The sequence below is a fragment of the Lemur catta genome, chromosome 12 (genome assembly GCF_020740605.2).
Source record: "Lemur catta isolate mLemCat1 chromosome 12, mLemCat1.pri, whole genome shotgun sequence".
Lineage (NCBI taxonomy): Eukaryota > Metazoa > Chordata > Mammalia > Primates > Lemuridae > Lemur > Lemur catta.
This window is the reverse complement of record NC_059139.1, coordinates 93,954,880-93,976,601: the sequence shown is the minus strand read 5'-3', so window position 1 is coordinate 93,976,601 and position 21,722 is coordinate 93,954,880. Positions and strand designations below refer to the sequence as shown.

Below are 21,722 nucleotides of genomic sequence, written 5' to 3'. Positions count from 1 at the left end.
GGATCGCTTAAGCCCAGGAGTGTGAGGTTGCTGTGAGCTAGGCTGACGACACTGCACTCACTCTAGCCTGGGCAACAAAGTGAGACTCTGTCTCAAAAAAAAAAAAAAAAAAAAAAAAGAGTGTGGCCCAAAATATAAAAGTTACCTAATATAACCTTAGGGGTTTTAAAAAGCTCTAACATATCCCCAGGGATCTAAAAGGCTATGCACATGTGTAGGGTTGTGCACATGCCCAGAAAAGACCCAAAAAGGTCCCAATCTCTCCCCTCTGGCTGATCATGGGGCTCTACACAAGCAGGAAGTAAAGGCTAAAGCAGTTATAAACTGCTTGAGCATTGAAGAGATGCCCAACACACAAACAGAGCCCCTTGACAAAGGTCGGAAGACCTGCTGGTTCAAGGCATTTGAGGAAATCTCTGGCAAATCACTAATTGAACAATAAGCTAACCCAGTAGAAACTTCAGTGGCTACACACTATGTTGTGATGGCTGTCTTCAAAAAGACAAAGGATAGATATTGGGGAGCATGTGAAGAAAAGGGAGCCCTTGTACACAGTTGGGAGGGATGTAAATTAGTATAAGCCATTATGGAAAGCTGTATGGAGATTCCTCAAAAAACTAAAAATGGAGCTACCATATGATTTAGCAATCCCGCTTCTGGGTATATATGCAAAGGAGTGGATGGCAGCATGTTGAAGAGATACCTGCACTCCCATATTTACTGCAGCACTAGTCACAGCAGCCAAGACGAGGAGTCAACCTAAGTGTCCATCAACAGACGACTGGATAAAGAAAATGTGGTGTATACACACAATGAAATACTATTCATCCTTTAAAAAGAAGGAAATTCTGTTATTTGTGACAACATGGATGAACCTGGAGGACATTATGCTAAGTGAAATAATCCAGGCACAGAAAGACAAATACTGCATGATTTCACTTATATGTGGAATCTAAAAAAGATAAATTCACAGAAATAGAGAGTAGAGTGGTGGTTACCAGAGGCTGGTGGGGCAGGGGAGATGTTGATCAAAGGATACAAAGTTTTAGTTAGACAGGAGGAGTAAGTTCTGGGGACCTGTTGCACAGCATGATGACTACAGTTAATAATAATGTATATTTCAAAATTGCTGAAAGAGTACATTTAAAATATTCTCATCACCAAAAAATGATAAATATGTGAGGTGATCGATATGTTAATCTGATTTAATCATTCTACAATATATAAATATATCAAAACATCACATTATACCCCATAAATATATGCATTTATTATTTGTCAAGTTTTTAAAAATAAAATTAAGAAAATAAATTTATTTACAATAGCATCAAAAAGAATAAATTTCTTGGGAATAAACTTAAAAAAGAAATACAAGACTTATACACTAAAAACTGCAAAATATTGTTGAAATAAATTAAAGACCTAAATAAGTAGAAAGACTCTCCAAGGCCATGGATAGGAAGACTTAATATTGTTAGGGTAACAATTCTCCCCAAATTCATCTGCAGATGTAACAATTCCTACCAAAATTCCAACAAGTTCTTTTGCAGAAACTGACAAGCTGATCCTAAAATCCATAAATGGCAGGGACCCAGAATAGCCAAGAAAATCTTGAAACAAGAAAGAAGTTGAAGTTCTCACACTTCCTGACTTTAAAACTTGCTGTAGAACTGTAACAATCAAGACTGTACGGTACTGGCATAAGGAATATATAGGTCCATGAAATGGAATTTAGTGTTCAGAAATAAACCCTTACATTTAGGGTCGATTGATTTTCCACAAAGGTACCAAGATAATTGAATGGAGGAAAAAATACATACTTTTCAAAAAATAATGCCAGACAACTGGATGTCTACAACACAGAGAGTAAAGCTGGACCTCCTACCTTACAACACACACAAAAGTTAGCTCAGAATGGCCATAGACATAAAGGTAAGAGCTAAAATCATAAACCTCTTGGGAAAAAACCATACGAGTAAAGCCTTGTGACCTTGGGTTAGGCAATGGCTTGTTACAGATGACACCAAAAGCACAAATAACAAAAGAAACAACAATAGATAAATTGGACTTTGTTGAAATTTAAATTTTTTGTGCTGTAAACAATACTACCAAAAAAGGTTGGGGGGGAAGCCCTAAAGAATGGGGGGAAATATTAGCAAATTCTATATATGAAAAGGGATTTATATTCATACTATATAAAGAACTCTTGCAACTCAACAATAAAAAGACATATAACCCAACTAAAAATGGGTGAAGAATTTGAGTAGACATGTCTCCAAAGAAGATACATGAATGAGCAGTAAGCACTTGAAAAAATGCTCAACATCGTTAATCATCAGGGTAGCGCAAATCAAAACCACAATGATATACAACTTCATGCCCAGCAGGGTGGCTAGAATCAAAAAGACAGCCAACGACAAGTGTAGGCAATGGTGTGGAGAAGTTGGAACTCTCACACCTACACTGCTGATGGGAATGTGAAGTGGTGCAGCCCCTTTGGAAAACTCCTTGACAGGTCCTCAAATGTTACACACAGAGCTGCACATGCCCCAGCTTTCCACTCCCACGTAAATATGCAAGAGAAATGAAAACGTGTGTCCATACACAACTTTGTACGTGAATGTTCCTGGCAGGATTATTCATAATAGCTAAAAGTGAAAACAATCCAAATGTCTATCAACAGATAAATAGGTAAACAAAATGTGATAGAGCCATACAGTGGAACATTGCTCTTCAATAAAAAGGAATGAAGCACTAACACACGGATGGACCTTGAAAGCATTGCACTAAGTGAAAGAAGCCAGACACAAAGAAGTACCTTATGTCCGTTTATGTGAAAAGTCCAGACTAAAAACATTGAAAGACAGAAGCAGATTTGGGTTGCCTGTGACTGGGGTGTGGTGGGAGTGACTGCTGAGGGCTCGGAGTATCTTTTTAGGGCGATAATAACAACCTAAAGTTAGATTGTGCTGATGGTTGCACAGCTCTGTAAATACACTATCACTTAACTTTACACTTTAAATGCGTAGATTTGTATGCTATGTGAATTGTATCTCAAAAAAGCAGTTTTATAAAGCAATGGAAGAGGTTCAAACTAACGTGGATTTTTCTCTTACCGTGTGTGCACGTGCAGTGTATCTTGCCGTGAGAGAAGAAACCCTGTTTTTTGGTTGGATGCTCCAAAGTCGTGCTGTGCTCGCTGCTCATTGGCCAGACAGTGGTCCCGGAGCCGCCAGGAGAACCAGTGGCCAGAACCACACTGGCCCCTGGCGTTTCTCACACCAGCTCTCGGCTTTCTTCTCCTTTAGCAATCCAGCACTTTCTCTTTTTATTTGTATCTCAAGCATATGATATGTCTATTAATTCTCACTGAGTATTTCCAGGTATAAGGTCTGCTGGGCTTGCTTTAATGAGAAAAGAAGATTCATTTATAATTAGCAGCATTCATTTGAAATCAACGTTTTTCTTACATCCTTTAAAACCTGCCTAAAATGAACTTTTCAGAAAAACATCTGTATTAACACCCTCCTGATCAGGCAATCTTAATTGTAGTCATTTCTTCCTTTATTCTGTGCTCCAGCAATGCTAATATGTACACCTTATTCAGTAGTAATTCATATTTACTGACAGGGTCACACTGCTTGAGGCACAAAGGGGACGGTAGTGGTTCTAAAATGTGGCTGTAAAACTTTTGACGTTCTTCATGTTGAAGGGCAGGGTCCATGGCCCCTTCTTTGGGTGTGGGGAGGTTGTGATGTTTTGCCTAATGTCCTGTGCTAGAAGCCACACTGGGGCTTTAAGAGTAGGTCATAAGGAACCGGGTGGCTTCAGCCTCGTTCTCTGGAACCCTCACTCCTGGAGCTCCGCGCTGCACAGCTGAACATAACTTCCACGAGGCTGCGACGCTGCAAGGAGCCCCAGCTCTGTGGAGAGACCAGGCTGGGAATGGCCCAGCTCAGCCAGCCTTGGAGTTATCCCAACCCAAATGCTAGTCACGTGGGATGTTAGAAAATTCTAGCTCCTGTCCATTCAATTCTTCTCGGCTGAGGCCGAGAAGGATCAGAGTCCAGCAGCTCATCTCTGCCCTGTCCAAGTTCCTGATCCACAAGATTCACAAGGATGATAAAAATGGTGGCTGGATTAGGCCACTAAACTTGAGGGTGTTGGCTGTGCAGCAAATAGATGACCGAGGGCTCTTTGAAAGGAATTCTCTGGTCCAGAATTACTCTGATGTACTGCTGACCCAGATACCAGCAAGTGACCACCTGTGAGGCCCATGAAGGCCCATGTAGCCGGGTTAAAGACGATACCCTCATCAGTGAAACTCAGGTCCATTTGCCGCAAGAAAAGGATCTGGGCTCTTCTTAAAGCTTTTGTAATTGACTGGTTTTTAATTTGTAGAACATTCTTAAATTATTTATGGAAGTCCTCCCAATTTTTCCAGCTAGATTTTAAGTGTCTGGAAGCTGGGGTATGTCTTGTTTCTTTGGTTCCCTAACTCTCTGGCAGCCACTAAAGCAGAGCATGGCACCCACAGGGGCTTGGTCAGTGCCGGGCTCACTCCTGGAGGCCCCAGGGCGAATGGCAGGTGGGATCTTGGATGATTAGGTACTTGGTTTCTGTGCTCACTGACTGTGACCTGGGGAAGTGGCGCAGGACAGAGAAGGGGGAGAACAAGCTCTGGGTTGGCAGGAAGGAGACCTGGAGTTAACGGCTGCTGGCACTTAATGCTTCTGTGATCTATTCAGGTACCGATTTCTTGGGGCCTCACTTCAGTGATAACAGTTCATCCTAGGGTTGTTCTGAAGTTTGAAGGAACTAATACAGGTAAAAAGGCTTTTCAAATTGAAATCACTATGCAAATAAAAGTAAAGCATTATTGTTTTCTGTTGTGTAGATTTGCATACATTACATCTTCTCTAGGCCTCCGTGAAATGGGGATAATAATAGTTATTACCTCTTGCCAGGATGACTGCAACACCCTCCCAATCAGTGTTCCTATTTCTATTTTTGTGCTTTTAAAAGACATTCTTCACACAGCAGCTGGGCGATCTGTTTAATATGCAAATCAGGCCATGTCCCTCTCCTGTTTAAATCCTGGGATGGCTTCCTATTAAAATAAAATAAAATCCAAAATCCATGTCAGAGTCTACAGGGCCCTATATGCTTAATGTTCTGACATCAGCTCACTGCCCTCCGCTTCGAACATCCTGTGCTCCAGACACACAGCCTCTAGGTCTCTGGAACTCACCGAGAGCTTCCCAGCCCCAGGCCATTTGCACGTGCTATTCCCTTACATGGCTGGCTCCAGTTTGTGTTCCAGCCCCTTGAAGAGGCCTTCCTTGGCCCCCCCTCTTCCTAAAGTAACCCTCAAGTCATTCTCACTCATATTACCCTAATTTGATATATTCATAGCACAAGTATTATCTTATATGATACCATTCAGTGTTTACTTACTTGTTATCTGTCTTCCACCACTAAAACGTGAGTTCCATGCGAACAGGAGCGTTGATTGTTCTAGCAAGCAAGGTGCCTGGCACACAGTGTGCACGAGATAAGTATCTGTGGATGAATGAATGAGGAAACAGACCATCTCACAGTCCCTTGCACCCCGCCCCACCGCGCGAAGAAGCTCACATCCGCTCAGTGCTCCCTGGAGGAGTAGCCTGTGGAGTCGAGGGGGACGGTGCTGACTGCACAACCTCTCACTATCTGAACCAGACGTGAGGGCTGTGGGCCCCAGGGCCCATCCCCCACGCTCTGGGGCTGGCTGCTCTCATTGGCTGAGACTGTCCTTATCACTGCATAGGTTTTTCAGTAACCCGCAGCCTTCTTGGGCCCTTGGTTGCAATGGCTAATTTTCCAAGAGCTCATGAGTGTTCTTACGGAAGCTGATGTCATGTTCTGGCCAAGGCTCAAGACCAGAACTTCCTGCTCTTATTCTAGCCCAGTGCACACCTCAGAGTAATTCCTCCCAAAATTTTTTCATGACATTTTCATAATTAGGACAGAGCCCCTGTCCTCAGATAAGGCTTTGGCCAGGGACAAGTAGACAGTGGGTCAGGAAGTGAGATACATGCCCAGGGGACAGAGTGGCCGGCTTCCTGCTGCTGTTGTTGCTGGCAGTCATCACACCCACATGTCATTTCTCGTGTCAGTTAGTGGCAGAGTTGCTATAACACAGAGGCCTGAAAATGTGTGGCCCAGAGCTGGGTCATGCTGCTGCAGGGTGTCATCCAGGACCCAGTTCCTTCGCAGAGCCCTGGGGGGCTGTTCTGAGTCACATAAAGCAGGGGTCACTGAGTGGCAGGCGCCGTCCTTCTAATAATGGGCCTCAGGACTTGCCCAGCATCCCTTCTACCTGCATCCTTCTCCCAGACTTCACTCAATGGCCACACTGTGGTCAGGGAGGCTGAGAAATGTCATGTCTACACGAGCAGACGGGAGCCCTGCTAATGCCCAGGGATTCTATCATCGAGAGCGAGGGGCGATGAATGTGGAAGGACAATTTTATAGTCATTATCTCACTTTCAGTTAGTAGCTGACCAAACTTTGAAGTCCCTGGAGCTGTCCTCAAACACAGAGGTGACCCTCATAATGGAATCCAGACAGCAAAGGAAAAGATAGGGGTCGCTTTTGGAAAATTCAAAGAGATGGTCAAAGTTTTTTGGTGAAACGTCTCCAAAATATATACTATTCTTATATTTTTTTTCATGCCATGAAAACTTCAATTCTCACTATAATCCAGTAGTTCCCAGGATCATGACCTTTTAAAATTTATCCTTTTTGGATTGAACGCTTGCATTTTGGATCTTAGTCTAGAAGGGATTCTTTTTTTAATATAGGAAGTTTGAACAAGTTCCATTTGGCAGATTCTAGAGCAGAGAAACAAAAATCTCTCTTATGTAACATATTTTGGGGTTTCTTTACGTTCAGTTATCTCAGGAGTCACTGAATTATTATGAACATTTGAGGCCTAGGGTAGGCATTGGATTTCGGGGTTCATGTTACGCAAACCACTGCTGCTAAGAATTCCCGAGCATGAGTCTCATCAGCCCTGGACACCTTTGGGCAGCTTTCCAAACAGTACACCTTGCTCTTTCATTTAACATATGAGGGGGCATGAAACGCCAGGAACGTAGGTCTGTAAGGCAGGCTAACTGCTGTGTTGCTGCCGGCCGCAGTCTGTCTGCACTTGGTTTTTCCCAGTCCTTTTGGGGTCTCAGTTTCTGATTCTGTGCAATGAGATTGGCAATAACTAGTGAGCATCTTGTAAACTTTGGCTGCCTTTGTCCCCTGGTGGATCTCATTTTTTTCTGCCCCATAGTATAACAGCGTCCTGCCACACCAGCTAGGAGCATCTTGTAAACTTTGGCTGCCTTTGTGCCCTGGAGGATCTCATTTTTTTCTGTCCCATAGTGTAAGAGGGTCCTGCCACACCAGAGGGTGTCAGACTGTATTTTGAGGATCCGCAGAGCTCTGCCCAGGCCCCTCGGGTCTCTCTGGCTGGTTAGGGGAGGGGGAGCCCAGGCTCGCAGGAGCAGCTCTGCTTGTACCTGTCTGATAATCTGAGATGTGTGATTACAGTGGAAAAATAAAACATTTGATTCTTTAAAAAAGTTAGCAGGCTACTCTTCTGGAAATGATCTTCAAAGTCATTTCCAGTCCTGAAACTATGAGACTCTGAGAGGTCAGGGAAGGGAGCCTGGAAGATGATGTCTATGAACAGCCACCGAGTGCCCGGGGGGAGCCGGGAAGGCAGCAGAGCGAGGATGGAGGGGGAGGGTGGTGCAGGTGGGAGGGGGCGTCTTCAAGGAGCTGGCGCTGGGCAAGCCCTGCAGGGAGGCCCTCTGGGTTCATGTCAAAAGCAACGGACCTCGGAGTTAGGAGGCAGAAGTTAAGAGCCCAGCTGGGCTTCCGTGAGCCAGGTGATCCCTAATGAGCTGCTTTTCCCCTGAGTCTTGGTTTCTTCTTCTTTGAAAATTGAATTCAGAAGGTGAGGGTGGGAGAATTAGGCAAGTCTGTAACACCCTGTGTGTATTTCCGAAATCCGCCAACCCAAACAAGTCTTTATCCACTTGACACTAACTCATTTGGTGACACAATCTGACCTGAACAAATATGAGGTTACATATATGCTTTATGCATCTTTTTTAGTGCAAATACATATCTGTAGATATCTCCACACACATGTGGTTCTGTTTCATTTCAGAAGTGGCCGTGTGCTTAACTGTGGGTGCCCTGGCAGACGCACTCAGTGTGTTAGGTAACACATGGTGTATGCATGTATGATCTTCCCGAAATCTGAGGAATTCTGGAATCCAAGTACATTTGTCCCCAGAGGTTTTCGATAAGGGGCCGAAGCCCTGTAATAATTCCTGACCTGCCCTTCAGGCCTGTGGTGAGGGTGCCAAGAGCCACCAGGCATGAGCACCTGCTGTAAGTCGTGACGCGTCCCCCACTACAAAGGACAACGTTCCCCGAGCAATACTAGGGTCTCTGTGCTAGTCTGCCGGGGCTGCCATGGCAAAGTACCACAGACTAGGGGCCTTAAACAACAAACATTTATTTTCTCATGACTCTGGAGGCTGGAAGTGTGAGATCAAGGTGTCAGCAGGGTTGGGTTCCTCTGAGGCCTCTCTCCTGGGCTTGCAGACGCCGTCTTCTCTCTGCATCCTCACCTGGTCTCTCTATGTGTGTCTGTGTCCCAATCTCTTTTTATAGGGACACCAGTCAGATTGGGTTAGCCCTCCCTGATGTCCTCATTTCAACTTAATTACCTCTTTAAAGACACTATTTCCAAATACATTCACATTCCTGTGGGGTTAGGAAGGCAACATGTGATTTTTAGGGGACATAACTCAGCCCATGGAGTCACCTTTTGCTGCAGCCAGTGCTCTTCTCCTGGCTGGGTGTCTAAACCCGTGGCCTCCTTCATTTTTCACGTGTTAACATACTTGAACCCGGACGGGCCAGCGTCACCTTTCCTGCCTCCCAGCCATTGTGTGACTCCCCTACAGCGGAGCATCTGGAAATTGGGGGAGTCCCATTGCAAGAGCACACTGAGGTCCTGACGAATGACCAGAAGCCCATCTGCTAACTGCGAAATTTCACCCGGGCCCGCCAGGCTGGTGTGAAACTGGTGACCGATCGGCCCACACCAAACAGGGTTTCCCTTTGTCCATTCCGCCTTGGGCAGGGGGAGGGCAGGAAGGAAAGCAGTAGCCTCCAGTCCCTGAGCCCGGCGGCCTGGCAGAGGCCACTCAGTCTGTGCCGCAGTTTCAATGAAGGACACAGCTGGCAGAACGACCAAAGGGACTACAGCGTCGCTCCCCGACAGACCATCCGTCTGGGTTTACTGTCCTGTGTTTTCTGACGGGGCCACACTGGGGGCTGGCCGGCGGGGGCAGGCACCGTGTGTGTCTGTAATAAGACCAGCAGAGGGGTCTGTCCAGCAACGAGAACCTGCCGGCCTCCTGAGGTCGCAGAGCTCCAGCCAGACTCTCGGGAGCCGCTCTGGCTGCAGCGTCGTTAGTCGGGCAGGAGGAGGCCCGAGGTCCTTCCTCTGCCTCCGTCTCTTTCCCTGGGCTTTGTTGGAGCTGCAGATGAACCTGGCAAGGAGCCCGCGGTCCCGCAGTCTGGCACGGACGCGATCTCGCCGCAGCGGGGACGCGTCCCCGAGTGTCAGCTGGGCCCGTTCTCGGCCTCCAGCGGGGCCCGCGGCCTCGTGTCACCAAGTGTTTCCGGTGCTACGTCCTCTCCGGGGGCATTTTGCCTTCTAACCGCGTCGGACCCCCGTGCTGCAGTGACTCGCACCGGAGCCTTCCGTGGCCTCCCGGGCGTCAGCGTGAGGGACGCTGTCCCCGGCAGGGGTTTGCGGCCCGAGCACAGCATTACGGGAGCTCGCACGGGAGGCGCCGGGGCCATCACAGTGACATGGTTTCTCTTTTAAAAGTGTGAAACGTACGTGTGGCATTAAGGAAAGAGACAGCCTCAGTGACGCTGGGATCATCACGTGTCCCAGGCTGCCGGCAGCACGGCTGAGGGAGACAAGGGGGTGGGGGCGGGGGCGGGGCGACAGCAGCCTTTGCTTTTGGTCCCTGCTTCTCCATGACACAGAGCGTACCCGCCTCTTGTTCCACAAGTGATGCATCTTCCAGACGAAAGAGAATCCTCTAGGAATAGGCAGCTGGGTGCTGCCAGCCTGGGGGACCGGGAGGTCCCTGTCCCCGCACGGGACTCTGGTGGCAGGCCACGGCGTGCAGGGCGCAGGGGCGGGAGTCCGCACAGGCGCCGCCGCCTCACTCAGCTGCTCTTGTCCCAGTGACCCGAGTTCCCTTCGTGGAGGAGGGGGGGTTCGGAGCCCACGGACCTTCCCACGGTGAGGGGGGGACAGCCCCTCAGCCCACCCCTGCCCGGCCACCACGCCTGTCTTGGACTTTGAAAATGCTCCCGACTCACGGTGCGTGTGCCAAGTGACACACAGGGACGGCTCGGAGCATGTGCATGAGCGTGAGCCCGTGTGGTGTGTGTGTGAGTGTGGTGTGCGGTGTGCGTGATGTGTGGTGTATCAGTGTGTGTGTGAGTGTGGTGTGTGTAATGTGTGGTGTATGAGTGTGTGTATGAGTGTGGTGTGTGTAATGTGTGTAATGTGTGGTGTATGAGTGTGTGATGAGTGTGTTGTGTGCTCTGTGAGGTGTGTGGTGTATCAGTGTGTGTATGAGTGTGGTGTGTGTAATGTGTGGTGTATCAGTGTGTGTATGAGTGTGGTGTGTGGTGTACATGGTGTATGAGTGTGTGTATAAGTGTGGTGTGTGTAATGTCTGGTGTATGAGGGTGTGTGTTGAGTGTGGTTGTGGTGTGTGTAATGTGTGGTATATGAGTTTGTGTATGAGTGTGGTGTGAGTGGTGTATGAGTGTGTGTATAAGTGTGGTGTGTGTGATGTCTGGTATATAGGGTGTGTCATAAGTGTGGTGTGTGGTGTGTGTAATGTGTCCCGTATGCATGTGTGTATGAGTGTGGTGTGTGGTGTTTATAATATGTGCTGTATGAGTGCGTATGAATGTGATGTGTGGTGTGTATGATGCGTGGTGTGTGAGTGTGTGTGATAAATGTGTGTGGTGCGTGTAATGTGTGGTTTATGAGTGTGTGTATCAGTGTGATGGGTGGTGTGTGTGACATGTTGTGTATGATTGCATGATGAGTGTGTGTATGAGTGTGATGTGTGGTGTGTGTGATATGTGGTGTATGAGTGTGTGGTGAGTGTGATGTGTGGTGTGTTTGATGTGTGGTATATCAGTCTGTGATGGGTGTGGGGTGTGGTGTGTGCCTGTGTATGAGTGTGCTGTGTGGCGTGTGGAATGTGTGGAATGAGTGTGGTGTGTGGTGTGTAATGTGTGGTGTATGAGTGTGTGTGAGTGTGATGTGTTGTGTGTGTGATGTGTGGTGTATGAGTGTGTATGAGTGTGGTGTGTGGTGTTTCTGATGTGTCGTGTATGAGTGTGTGTGATGAGTGTGTGTTGTGTCTGTAATGTGTGGTGTATGAGTGTGTGTGTGAGTGTGATGTGTTGTGTGTGTGATGTGTGGTGTATGAGTGTGTGTGATGAGTGTGGTATGTCATGTGTGCAATGTGTGGTGTATGAGTGTGTGTGAGTGTGATGTGTTGTGTGTGTGATGTGTGGTGTATGAATGTGTGTGATGAGTGTGGTATGTCATGTGTGCAATGTGTGGTGTATGAGTGTGTGTGAGTGTGATGTGTTGTGTGTGTGATGTGTGGTGTATGAGTGTGTGGTGTGTGGAATGTGTGGTGTCTGAGTGTGTATGAGTGTGCTGTGTTGTGTGTGTGATGTGTGGTGTATGAGTGTGTGGTGAGTGTGATGTGTGGTGTGTGTGTTGTGCTGAGGGTGTGTGTTAGGCTAGAAACTTCTGGACCCTTCTGGCACGTTGATACACATCTCGAGTTTTCTCCCACGTTATCTCATTTCATCCTGGCACAGCCTGTCCAGTGTGTGTTGTCCCCATTTCACAGATGGAAACTGAGGCTTGCGGGGACTTCTGCATCCCCCAGAATCCCGCAGATGATCAACAGTCGGCAGTGCCGGCCCTGTCTGCTGATTCCCCAACTGTGATTCTTTCCCCAACGTGTGTCCCCACCCAGCTGGCTCAGCTGACAGCGTGTAGGAAAGGTGTCCCACGTCAGTCCACAGCTATCGCTGCCTTGGATGTGGGATGTGCCATCCGAGCCAGCAGGGGAGAGGGGACTGGGGTGTCCCGGGTGCCAGGGTCACAGATCCCCCAGGAGGCAGAAGGAGTGCCACCCACAACCCGCCACCCTCCACCCTCCTGCGTGACGCCCAGGGCCGGGTCACCGGCACTAGGTTTTGTTCCCCAGGCCCCAGTGCTATGGGAAGAAGAGGTTTTAAGCGAGAAAAAAGAGCCCTTAGTCCAATAAAAAAACTTCAGAAAAATGCTGATTTTAAACAGGGGAGTGTCCGCGCGCGTGTTACGTTTTGGGGTCACCGCGGGGCTCCTGAGAGCCTTGGTGACGCTGCCGGGAGCTGAGACATCACAGGGGGATGTGGGGTCTGGCGCGTCCCCGACACACAGCAAATACTCGTGGGACTTTCAGGCTCGCCTTGGAGAACTTCCTCTGCGCCACTGCAGTTTGGAAGTTGCCTTCCCGCCTCTACTCTTGTCTGCTGCCTGCACCATGTCGCCTCAGCAGCACTACCGGTGGCCCGCGACTCTCGGAGGGCTCAGAGCCTTCTGGGGTCAAACGGCCAATCTAGGAAGGAGCAGCGTGACACTCCTAGGCCCCTTCTGGCAGGTGCTGGCCCTGGTGGCTGGCGACAAGTGGAGGTGCCACCAGGCACCTGAGTCCTCCTCCTCTCGGGCCCTGTGCCTGTATGAACCCAGGTCGGAACAAGACCCCGGGGTCGGGGGCGGCAGAAGGCCAGCTCCAGGCGGTGACTAAAGGACGGTGTTTAGACCGAGAAGGCGGCACCATGCTGCGCCCCGTCACCCGCCTCCTCTGTGACACGCACGGCCTTCTTCTGGGTACTGCACAGCTGTGTTCAGTGGTGTTTCAAGAAACATGTGGCCGCTCCGGGAAGAATCACACCTGGGACGTGCAGTCCCTGGCCAGGGGTAAGAAGGCGCCGGAGGCCGCGCAGATCGTCACAGACGTCTTGACCCCCCGTGTCCAAGGAGGAGCTGGGGGATGAAAGCCAAGCGACGTTAAAGGAGCTGTCCCCACGGCCGCGCTCATGCCAGGGGCTGAAAACTCATCCGCCACCTGCAAAAACACAACATACCCTCTGCCGCCGCCACCAGCTCCGGGTCTGGGTCATTCGAGATGAAGACAAGCAGGCACAAGGAATTCTTTAGTTTGTTTTGTCACCTCGTTTTGGGAGACAACCCGGGAGTGAAGAGCGGGAAGCCAGAGCCCGACATATTCCTGGCTTGTGCCAAGAGGTTGTCCCCACCTCCTCCTGTGGAGCAGGGCCTTGTCTTTGAAGATGCTCCCAACGGGCTGCAGGCGGCCCTGGCAGCCGGGACGCAGGTGGTCATGGCTCCAGACGGACCCCTGAGCCACAACCTGACGGCAAAGGCCACGCTGGTGCTGGATTCCCTGCAGGACTTCCGGCCCGAGCTGTTCGGGCTGCCGCCCTACCAGTGAGGGAGGACGTGTCCTGCACTCCCCGCCCATGCCGGGCCACGCTGCTGGGCAGGCGACAGCACCCAGACCGCAGCCTGCATATTGATCCCGGCCTGAAATTTGCCTTTTCTTCCTGTTGGCGTGGCCCACTCCGTAAAGTGTTGATAGAACATGGCTTGGCAGTTGACGGAAAACAAAGTAGAGACAGCCCAGAACAAAGGTGAAACTGGAATGACCATCTGAAAAATCGAGCTGGTGTAGCATGTGATAGACAAGCAAGTAGACATGCTTGTGTGTGTATACCAGTGTGCTAACATGCGTGTAGGCATTACATATATATATATATATATATATGAAGGTATATACATATATATATATATGTATATATATATGCATGCATGTATGTGTAAAATGTATACCTCTCCAAGACCAAATAAGTTATATTTGTGTTCGTTTTATTTTAGTTTTTTTGAACACTTGACTGGGAAATGTAAACTATGTATATATATGTGTATATGTTTTTGTGTATGTATGTGTATACATATATGTTATTTTTTATATATTGTACCCTGTTTCGCTTTCCTCTGTATTGATAATTAACATGCAGGAACAACTGACGCAGTGAGATGTTAATTCTGTCTGGTTGTAATCTGAGTGGGAAAGCCATGTTTTTGATGAGTACTAAGAAGTAATTGTCCTTATTAGCTACTATTAAAATTCTTTTTGTGACCTCAAAAAAAAAAAAAAAAAGAAAGAAAGAACGGTGTTTATCCACAGTCCACAGGAGATCCTCCTGGAGGACGCCCAGGGGTTGAAGTTCTAACAACAGCAGGTGGAGATGAGGACCAGAAAAATTTTCTTCACTGCTGTCAGAGTAGCCCTATTTTTAGCCTCCTTTGGTGTGGCCTGAGAAAACACAGATTACGAAAAACGCATTTTACTCCATGCAACACAGTCGTAGCTAAGGCCTACGACTGGGAATCTACTAGAAGCTGTGGCTCTTTCAGGCAGAAGCATTTTAAAATTTGTCTTTGTATCTTCAAGGCCTGTAACAGGCCCTGGTATACAGGAGGTGCATAATACACAGCGAGCAGAGGGAGGCAGGAAGTGTGTCCTGGCTGGCAGGAACAGTGGTGTCGTCGACACTGTCAACAGTCTCCTGAGCAGGGAAGCCTGTCTGGAGCAGAGTCCCCTGTGTCTCCCGGGGTGCTTCTCCCTCTGCCCTCAACCGAGGGGCGGCCCCGGGGGTGGGGGGTGGGGGGGCGATAAGCGTGCTCCAGCGCATGCACGTCGGTGCGGAGAAGTGTTCTCCTCTTTCTCATTCGGAGGGAGCAGAGGTGGGCTCGGAGATGAGCTCAGAAAGAAAGAGGAGCAGCACTCGCCTGCCAGGCGTTTGCAACCAGGGACAGGAAGATCATGATGTACGTAGAGACAGGGTCTCACTACGTTGCCCAGGCTGGACTCAAGCTCCTAGGTGCAAGCGATCCTCCCGCCTCAGCCTCCCTCCCGAGTGGCCGTGGCAGGTTTAGACCATCGCCAGGCCCAGAAGGCAGCAGCGCGGGGCAGCCCTGCAGCAGGAGGCCGGCAGCCTCCTGCAGACACAGCTCCTCCAGTCTCCTCAGCGCGAGGGGCCAGGGGCCACTGCCTCTATTCCCACCCATGTCGCTCCCATGTCTACCTGGACTTCCTTGTTCTGGGGGACGTCATCCACTGTCAGGTCCCTGGGAAGACAACAGCTCTTCTCCTGGTTCCAGATAAGCAGCATGTGGCCCTGCAGACAGCAGGTACACACGGCAGGAGGAGAGGGGGACTCGACAGAGGCAGTGGGAGGGACACAGACCCCGCACCAGACAACGGGCTTAAACTGGGACTCCACAGCGTCCCACTGGTGTGACCTTGGGCAGGTTACTGAAGTTGCAAAGCTGCCATTTCCACGTCTGTAGATGGGGATTTAGAACATATTTAACGGGTTTTCTCAGGGGTGAATGAGAACGTGCACAAGACACACCCAGTGAAGGCCGGACCCCTTTGGCGTGAAGGCTGTCACACGGCTGTCCAAACCGAGTGTCCCTGCAGACTGCTGACACACAAGTCAGCAGGGTGGAGATGCTTTTCACAGCCGGTTTCCCTGCCTCCGTCCCCGGCAGCTTCGCCTTGTCTGAGACGCCAGCGCTTGAGCTGACAAGTCGGTGATGGACACGAACCCAGGAACCACGCGTTCGGGCCCTGCTCCCAGGGAGGGTTGACAAGTCACTGGAGCCTTGGCCAACTACTCACCTCATGTGCAGAATTAGGACCAGCGCTTCTCCACTCAGCTGAGCTTGTCTATACAAAGATGTTTCTTAACTGTAAACCTCTGGGCAGCTGTGATAACCTAAGACTGACACTAGCTCAGGGTCTCTCCCTGACTTAACCCAAAAGTTGGGAAGGTATAGACACTCAAATAAACTGTGGCTCTCTCAGAAGGCATAATTCAGTCAGGAAATAAGAGTTTAGTATGAGAGTAGAGATTTCACCTGTTTTCAGAAACCTAAAACCTCAACAAGGAGATAAGACTCAACTAGAGGAAAGAATTTCTCAGAATGCTCAAGAAGAGCATAGAGCAGAAGAGCAAGACCACCGCACACCCAGGGGGAGGGATGTCTGGAACCTCGTGGTCAGAGCCCACCTGAAGGAGGCAGCACCGGAAATGGCCCTTGAAAAATGGAACTTAAGTACCTAGAGGACCCCACTTCCTTTAACTCTTTATGTTGGGATGAATTTCACATTTTTACAAGGGTGAATTCTGTTTTCAACTGAAATCTTGAGTCAAAGCCCAAACTATAAAACCACAAACTGATATTTCATTGGCACAAATTTATGCTACTTCAAATTTATAACATTAATTACAGATTCAATCAACAAATATCACAAGGCTTATTTTATTTAATAAAAAAATATGGAATACTAATAACAGCCCTACCAACCAGTCTATTTCCACGTATTGGTTTTAGCTGCAGAGCTTTGAGAAAGGTCTGGCTCACTCAGATAAGTAGCTGTGCATGCTAATCGTTTTTAAAGAATTCACTTTGCAACTTCAGGATGTTCTTCCATCAAATTAATCTAGACCAGGGGTGAGTAAAACGTTCTGTAAAGGATCAAGCAGTAAATATTTTAGGTTTTGTGGGCCATATGGTCTCTGTTATAACTACTTCGCTCTGTTCTTCTGTCTCAAAGCAGCTGCAGACCATGTGCAAACAAACACACTGGGCCACGCTCCAAGAAAACTTTACATATGGACACAGACATTTTCATTTCATATAATTATCACACTTCACAAAATGTTATTCATCTTTTTATTACTTTTCAGCTATTTAAAAACGGAAAAACTAGCCAGGCGCAGTGGCTCATACCTGTAATCCTAGCACTCTGGGAGACAGAGGTGGGAGGATCGTTTGAAGTCAGGAGTTCGAGAATAGCCGGAGCAAAAGCGAGACTTCATGTCTACAAAAAATAGAAAAATTAGCCGGGCATAGTGGCACCAGCCTGTAGTCCCAGCTACTCTGGTGGCTGAGGCAGGAGGATTGCCTGGGCCCAGGAGTTTGAGGTTGCAGTGAGCTATGATCGTGCCATTGCACTCTAGCTGGGGCAATAGAACAAGACCTTGTCTCAAACCACAAAACAAAACAAAAAAAGTAAAAGCTACTCACAGCTCATAGGCCGTACAAGAATAGGCAGTGAATTAGATTTGGCCTTCGGTTAGAGTAATAGTAGAATCAGACCCTCATAGGAGCAAACCGCACACGCAAGGGATCAAGGCTGTGAGTTCCCCATGAGAATCCAACGCCTGATGATCTGAGGTGGAGACCAGGCAGCCACAATCCCCCTTCCCCCAGTCCTTGGAAAAACTGTCTTCCATGAAACCAGTCCGTGGTGTCAGAAAGGTTGGGGACCACTGATCTAGCATCATCACAGGAAGAAGGGTGAATACAGTGTCATAGTGTATTTTGAGAGGGAAAGAGAGAAAGACATCACGTTCACATAACCTTTATTACAGTATATTGTTATAATTGTTCTATTTTATTATTAGTTATTGTTGTTACTCTGTTATTGTGCCTAAATTATAAATTAAACTTCATCAAAAGTATGTATGTAAAGGAAAAATATAGCATATATACGGTTCAGTACTATTCATGGTTTGGGGCATTTACTGGGAGTCTTAGAACATATTCGCTGTGGATAAGAGGAGACTATGATGTCTATTACTTCATTTTAAAAAGCACCCCTAAGTTTGTAGCTTAAAAGCACACCCTACTGTTCTCTCTCATAGGTCTGCGGTTTGGTGACATCAGTGAGAGAGTTTTTTTGAGTCATACAAGTACAGTCAGATGGCAGCTCTGACCAGCACCATCTGCAAGCTCCTTCACTCTCATGTCTGATACTTGTGTTGGGGGAGTGGCTGGGATGACAGAACACTGGGTAAGCATATCTCATTCTTCATACAGCCTCTCCTGGATTTAGTTAACCTGGATTTCCCCAGGGAGTGGAAATCTCAGTGCAATATGACTTCTTACATGTCAGCAGGCTGCCCCTGGAGTGAGTTATTCCTGAAGGAAGCTTAAGTGCCTCTTCTGATGTAGCTTCACAGTTCACACAATACTTCTATCACTGTTTTCTATCCGCCAAAAGCAAGTCAAGTCACAGAGCCAGCCCCGATTCAAGGGAAAGTAACTACATCGGGAGTAAATACATGGGAAGTGTTTTTCATTTGACAGAGCTCTGTTAGTCATTTTCAGAAGGGACGTTATACAACACCTAATGACATGTTCTAGGTATGCAAAGTTTTGTGTTTTTTTAACCGTTCAAACTTCAATCAATGTAATTCATCATATTAACAGAATAAAAGGAGAAAGTATGTGATCTTTTGAATAGAAACAGAAAAAGTTTTTATAAAAGTCAACACCTGGGCGCGGTGCCAGAGGAGGAGGTGGCTTGGTCGTTGCTCTCTGTGAACCCACTGCTGGCTCTCAGGAGCAGAGAGGGGGTGCAGTCTCCGCGGCTGTGTCGCGCCTCCCCACTGCTCCCCTCCACGTGCCCCGGCGCCGCTCCCCTTGCTCAGGCCACCGCTTGTCCCGGGGTCTATGGAAGTAATGGAAGGACCTCTCGCCCTGGCTCATCAACAGAGCAGATGGGCAGACCGTTTATTAGCTACAGGCAAATAGGAAGAGGCTATTTCTTGTCACAAAAAGGCTGCAGCATATCTTTCCGAAGCCATGAAGCTGACACAATCTGAGCAGGCTCACTTATCACTGGAATTGCAAAGGGATAGCCACATGAAACAGCTCCTCCTCATCCAGGAGAGGTGGAAAGGGGCAAAGGGTGAGGAAAGATTGAAAGCTCAGCAGAACACAGACAACGATGTAGCCACACATCTTCAGGCATCTCCCAAACCCTCTGCTGAGGACACAGAAGGCCAGAGCTCCCTTCTGTCTCAGAAGTACAGCCCTTCTATGGAGAAACATCTGCTTGAAATTCAGGGGATCTTTGACAGGGATCCAGACACACTACTATTTTTACTTCAGCAAAAGAGTGAGCCAACAGAGCCATGTATTGGAAGCAAAGCCCCAAAAGACGATAAAACGATTATAGAGGAGCAGGCAACCAAAGTTGTAGAGTGGAAGAGGCATGTGGGATTCTTTGTGGCCGAGAATGAAAGATTAAGGAAAGAAAATAAACAACTAAAGGCTGAAAAGGCCAGACTTCTAAAAGGTCCGATAGAAAAGGAGCTGGATGTAGATGCTGATTTTGTAGAAAAGTCAGAGTTATGGAACTTGCCACCACATTCAGAAACTGCCACAACCTCCTCAACCTGGCAGAAGTTTGCAGCAAATACCAGGAAAGCCAAGGAAAGTCCAATACCAAATCTTCCTCCCTTGGATTTTCCATCTCCAGAACTTCCCCTTATGGATCTCTCTGAGGGTATTCTGAAAGGACTTATGAATAATTAAAATGGAAGGTCACAGAAGAGGTGAGAAGAGGAAATAATACAGTAATACAGTTAAGCAAAAAAAATGGAAAACCATATACAAAGGTAATCCCGGAAATGCTTCATCATCTGGCAGACTGTGGGAGAAGAGGCGTTGCCAGGACTTGGAAAACAGTCACTGTGAAATACGTCGCATATCTGATTCACTGACTTGAGCTAATGATTCCAACTTGGCAAGACACTGAACTCTTAGAAGTTCACTTTCTCCTGATACAAAACCAAATGGCTACCTGGAATAATTTTTTCAAGCAACAATTATTTTTCTTATCTTCAGGGTTAAAATATATAAAAGTATGTTATGTGTAATTAATCCATAATGCCATAAATGATAATGCAAAACCTAAATAATATGGTGGCCTTATATTTGAAACATGCTTTTTATCATGCATTGACTGTATGCATCTCATTATGCATATTTTGTTTGTTGAAATAAGGTGTGTAAGATACACACCTTTCTAGATGAAACTGTATGTGCCACACTTTGCACTACTCATAACATAATGATAACCTCAAGACTATCAGGAGAAATATTTAAATTTCCATTTTATGAAAGGAACCAAATTATTAGTTATGCTTTTTAAAACAAATTACCAGTTTACATAATTAATCAGGGTGCATTTTAAGTTCTAACTTTGTTTTTTGTATAATGCATCATTTGAAAATACCAAGGAAATGTCCTTTTTTTTTTTTTTGCAAAAAAACCTTACTCTTTTTATGTAAAAGCACAGATATACATAAACAGGTGCACAGTACATCTGTGGTATTAAAATTGCATGGTAGGGGTACTGAAAAGTCTCCTTGGGAGGCAATAATAAAAAGAAAAGTTTGGGAAACACTCACCTCGAAAGAAAGGCAGTGAAGTAAATATTTACAAAGCACTGTCATGACTGCTATAATATAGAAAAATACAAAATAAGAGAGAAATGTTTGAGGGTCCACTGTGTGTGATAATAATAGTTGCTATTCACCAAGTACCTACTCTGTGCCAGCACCCTGCTGTGTGCTTTACAGTTGGGATTTCTACTCTGTACAATTCTGGGAGGTAGAAATTACCACTCCCATTTTGTAGCCGAGAAGACAGACTCAGAGAGGGGAGGTGACTTGTCCGAGATCACACATCTGGAAAGTGGCAGAACAGGAATCTGAACCTGGGTCTGTAAGTCTTTCTGCCACACTAGGCAGTGCTAGAATATTCCTTCTCGCCCTGGGTATGCAGTCAGACCACATGCTCCTGCTCAGATGTTCCCACAAGTATTGTCCTGTACACTCTTCCTCAACTCTTCTCCCACCAAAGAGGAAGGAAGGGGACTTTTGTGAATAATCAGATGGACGGACAGTATTTGTCCTCACATTTGGCAACCAATTGAATCCTTCCAGTTGGGAACACAAAACTCTCTCCGAAAGGTAATTCACAATCTCCTCTTGGTCTTCCTGAGCAGTGACTATTATTACTACTAGCAGGAGCACAGAGAGGTTAAGTGAATTACTCAAGGACACAGAACAATTCAAATTAGAGACATTTCCCAGATCTGAAAACATTTAATTCTTGTTTCTCTTCTTCTTGTCCTTTGGTCATGTTCCTGTCTTCTCAGCTGCCCCTGGGGAAGATAGGAAGGGGCTTCAGCAGCAACATGTGAGGAACCCATGGCTCCACCAGACCCAAGGCAGAGAGACCCCGGCAGGAAGAGCAGCCAGATGGCCCAGGTGCTGTCCCCACTGTACACAGTGACCTCGGGCTGAGGGTTCCCCTGCTCCTGGGCAGAATCCCAGCAGACTGCTGCAGTGTCAGATGGGGAGTGCCCCAGAGAGAGAAGACTCCAGCCTGCCTGTCTTGGGTGGTCTGTGGGCTTTCCACTCAACCCAAGGAGACTGGCCCAGAGGACATGTCACAGTGCCCAGCCCCTCCATAATCCAGGATGCACAGGCTCCACCTTGGAGTACCTGTCAGCTGTTGAGCAGTCCACATGGTGCCCGCAGCCTTGACCTGAGCTACCAAGATGGAAGGAGGCCCACGGTTTTCCCAAACACCCTCCCAGGAG

General features: G+C 47.5%; 1 protein-coding gene and 1 pseudogene across 1 annotated transcript; both read left to right on the top strand.

The window, feature by feature from the left end:
- Window positions 1-13,005: 13,005 nt before the first annotated feature.
- Window positions 13,006-13,679, top strand: LOC123648197 (annotated as a pseudogene).
- Window positions 13,680-18,778: 5,099 nt separating this feature from the next.
- On the top strand, window positions 18,779-19,709 carry LOC123648126 (nuclear receptor-binding factor 2-like). Its single transcript, XM_045565857.1, is given in 1 exon segment — window positions 18,779-19,709. A coding segment is annotated over 1 exon segment (867 nt). The 3' UTR covers window positions 19,646-19,709.
- Window positions 19,710-21,722: the final 2,013 nt, after the last annotated feature.